Source organism: Atta colombica, unplaced genomic scaffold (genome assembly GCF_001594045.1).
Source record: "Atta colombica isolate Treedump-2 unplaced genomic scaffold, Acol1.0 scaffold88, whole genome shotgun sequence".
In the NCBI taxonomy this organism is placed as follows: Eukaryota; Metazoa; Arthropoda; class Insecta; order Hymenoptera; family Formicidae; genus Atta; species Atta colombica.
This window is the reverse complement of record NW_017259581.1, coordinates 32,091-36,217: the sequence shown is the minus strand read 5'-3', so window position 1 is coordinate 36,217 and position 4,127 is coordinate 32,091. Positions and strand designations below refer to the sequence as shown.

Below are 4,127 nucleotides of genomic sequence, written 5' to 3'. Positions count from 1 at the left end.
ATTATTAAATATAAATATTTTTATTGAACTGTTTATAATGTATAACATATGCATATATAACATTTATTTTTATGCGGAAAACACAAATTTCCAATTTTAGTCGCTTTTTGCAGAGACTATACATCTTTAAATTGTCAGAAAATTATATTACTTGCTTTCTGAAAAGAAAGCGATCAATAACGCGAATATGTTTGATTCAAAATCCAATAATTTCATTTATAAGAGGAGAATCATATAATATTTTATAATACATATACTATGTATTCGCATTAAATGTTAATCACATATAATAATTGGAATTTGCAGCATTAACATGAATCATAAGCGAGTACAAACATCATTGCAACAACGCGAAATTCGTTTTTATCATTTTATTATCCTCTCCATAGATTTTTTTCTCTCTTTACAATATTTACTAAATATTAAAATATTAACTAATATAAATAATAAAATAATAAAATATATCTGATTCAAAGTAGATATCAAGTAGTAGAACAAACGACATCGTAATGCAGCGTAACATTACTCGTGTAATAAAAGACCGAACAACTCCACTGCTCTCGTCGGGACGTCTTACAACAAGCATCGCGATAGGTGCAAGCGGCATCCCAATATCGTCTTCTTACATGATAACGGCGGCATTGTACCCGCGTCAGCAGCGGAACGATGATTAATTGATTGACTGTCACGGGTATCGCTCTTTCTTCCTTTGCGCGCGGCTATCGCGATCGCGGATGGAAACGACGCCGGAGAATGAAACGTGTAATACCGCGGGCTGCGCGCAACCATCTCCATTAATAAAAATCAAATGGCTATTAAGTCGAAAATATTTACAGTGTCGCGGACAACAACGGGGATGGACAGCACCCTCTTTTGGGGATAGCGGACTTTGGAGGCGAACGTTGTGGAAGATTGAGAAAACCACGGTCCGGACCGACGTCGCTAATCGTCGCAGAATGAGTTTCCACTTTCTTTTTTCCTCTCGCTTATTTTCTCTCGAAAGGACCACCTGGAAATTTCCCAGATTAAATTGATTTGTACGCGCGCACTTTGCGGCGACCCGATGATCCGCCGCCGCCGTCGCCGTCGCCGTGACCGCATCATTCATCTCGCCGGTGTACTATTAGTACTGTTATTTATGGCGAAAAAAAGCATAGACCGCGAGCGGCACCCATTATGTATCGAGATCGGGTCGCCGGGTGATTTATGCCGGCGGCGTAAATTGCCGCTTGTCCTTTGCAAGATCGTAGTGAAACGTCGCCGATTAAAATCCCGATCGCCACGTTGATCGTGATTTAGCGAAGTTTAGGTGGGCTCTCCGGCCCCGCGGTCTCGTGATTGCGAAATTAGCGATCGCGAGATTACGCTAAGTTTATGCGCGCGAAAAATACAGGCGTGGCACAGCTCTGTTATTGGTGGTTGCAGCTCTCTGGGATCGCGATTATCTATAAACTTAATTAAATTACTCGATGAAGATTAAGATAATACATGACAGGGACTTAGTAAACAAACATGAAGTGCTGTGGAAGGACCTGTTTTGTCATCTTCTCTCCCATTAGCTTATATTTATTAATTCGTGAATAATCACCTGAGATATTTTTACACCCCAGCGGTGAAAAAAATGTAAATTGTTGTAAAATATTGTTTTGTATATAGATATTGTTCAACATATTTTTTCTTTTTTAATAACTATTCTTTATATCTACTATTACAAATCTTAAAATATGTAATTCCATAGAAAGTCGCAATAAAAAAGCGTTATATCAATTAAAATCTTTATTTTTGAAAAATACTGTAGTTTAATATGTTCATTAATTCCGTTTAATTATTTCTATTTACTTTTTTCAGAAAAGTGTGATTAAATCTATATCTGTAATGTTTTTAAATACTATAATAAATCCGAAATCAATAATATGCAATATGCTGTTAATAATGATTAAATGATGATTACAATGACAGTGATTAATTGAAGCGAAGATCGTAAAAAAATCTAATATTTACTTTCAAGTTAAAAAAAATAATACGGAAACATGACATTATTAATGAATATAACATTATTAAAGGATTAAATCTCTAAAGGAAGAAAATAATCTTTTTTTAAACCGTTACATATTTAAATTAAATTCATTCTTTTTAAAAATAAAAAAATTATATAATTTCATAATTCTTATGTTTAAAAATGACAAATAATTGATAAATGATTATTTGTTTCCAATTTTATTCTTATTGTCCAATGTTTGGAAATGTCCTACGATGGGATACGTTTGCAACCGTAATAGTTCGTGCTCGGTCTGCAACGCCAGAAGCTCAGTGTAATTTTCCTGGAGCTTTCTGATCAGATCGGATCGTTCTTTGATGAGACGCATCTTTCGATCCGTATGCTCGCGTTGCCTTATCTCTCCGATGACGTCGCGTTGGTGCTCCAATCCCCATCTTGTCACGTTCATCTCAGTAATCGCTCGATCGAGTTCAGCATTCTTTTTTTTCATGTGGGCAATCTTCTGCCGGAGTTTCTCGAGTTTATTCATCTCTTTGGACACAGCTTTATCCAAAGATTTCTTCGTAGTCTCGATCTGCTTCTCGAGTTGCACTGCAGTTTTATCGTCATGCAATCCTTTGGCCTTTCTCTTCAAATAGGTATGCATGTCTCGGGTGATCGTGACGTCCTTCAACAGATGCAGATCCTCATTCAGTTCCTTGAAGCGCGTTCTCAAGCAACGATGCTCCCACTCAATCGACAGCATCCCATGGCGGAAATCAATTATACGTTTCAGAATGTCTATTTTACGTGCACCCGCGACACGGATGTGTTCGTTGATTTTCTCGATCTCTTCGCGTGGTATCAAAACAGCATCCGCCGTGTCGTACCATTCACCATGTAGTTCGAGCTCCACTTGGCCTCTCTTCAGCACTAGCTGCACCTGCGCGTCCTGCTCGCGCATCACCCGTTCATCTCTCGCTGTCTTCAACCGATCGCTGAGGAGGATCACATTCGATTTACATGCATCGATCTTACCTTCGAACACGCTAATTATTCGCTCCATCGTGGTTATCTCCAGCTGCCGAGCCTTGATCTTTAGCTCGATGTTAATCTTCTGACGACGCGATTGCGTCAGTTGGTCCCAGTGACTCGCTTTAATCGACTGCGATAATTCGCTGGGTCGCTCGTCCAGATTCTCCAGGATCTGTGAATAATCCGCACATTTGGTTGGAAAATAAGCCGGCTTAATATAATGTACAAGGTACTTCGCGAGATTGAGCAGGTCGCTGGCAGCGATGTTCTTTAAGGATACTCGCGGTCTTCGCTTGTATTGCTGTTCGAGAAACTCGATGTTGATCTTCGACAATGTAGCAAATTCAGGCTGAAATTTTTTCATCATCTCTTTCTCACAAGTGCAGAGCGCGTCGTGTTGTACGAGCATATTCTGATAGACGTCGTTCAACTTCTGTACATATTCTTCCAGCGTGTTTTCGTATTGACATTTCTTGGATATCTCTTTTTTCATCCTGTCTTCTTCTTTCACGTCTTCGATCCGCGCAAGAATACGCATACGGCCGCGAATGTTTCGTAGCTTCAATTGGTTTATCGCCGCATCGACTCTTAGTTTTAGCTACAAATAAACATTATTTTAAAGAATCTGATAAATGTATCAGATTAATATGTATGTATAACAAGTATATTATATAGGTATAAGATTATTACTATAATTAAAATATTATTATATTATTAGAAAATATGTGTTAAATTTAACACATTTTACGTGTCTCAAACAGTCAAACTACTCAAATTTTTATATTAATTCAACACAGGATATGAAAATAGTATAAATATTATGTAAAAAAATTAACAAAAACATTGTAACACTGATACAATTTGTGAGCAAACTGTGAAATATTTTTCAGTAAAATTAACATTTATAATATGTTAAATTAAGACGTATTTTATTCATTTATTCCGGAGTTTACGTTTTAAAACATATTATTTTTATATCATTTTATTTATAAACTGTGTTATTTTAGTACCAAGAAGTATCGAACATCAATTTAACACAAAATATTCAAATAACACAATCACTTTATGATTTACTTTATACTTATGTTAAATTAACATAAGTGGGATATATTAA

General features: G+C 36.6%; 1 protein-coding gene across 1 annotated transcript in view; it reads right to left on the bottom strand.

The window, feature by feature from the left end:
• Positions 1-2,222: 2,222 nt before the first annotated feature.
• Positions 2,223-4,127, bottom strand: part of LOC108693062 (cilia- and flagella-associated protein 43) — a gene marked incomplete at its 3' end in the record, with an annotated part of 10,930 nt that continues 9,025 nt past the window's right edge. Inside the window, exon 8 of the mRNA XM_018201732.1 lies at positions 2,223-3,611. Coding sequence (XP_018057221.1) covers positions 2,223-3,611 — 1,389 coding nt within the window. The remainder of the gene's footprint in view (positions 3,612-4,127) is intronic.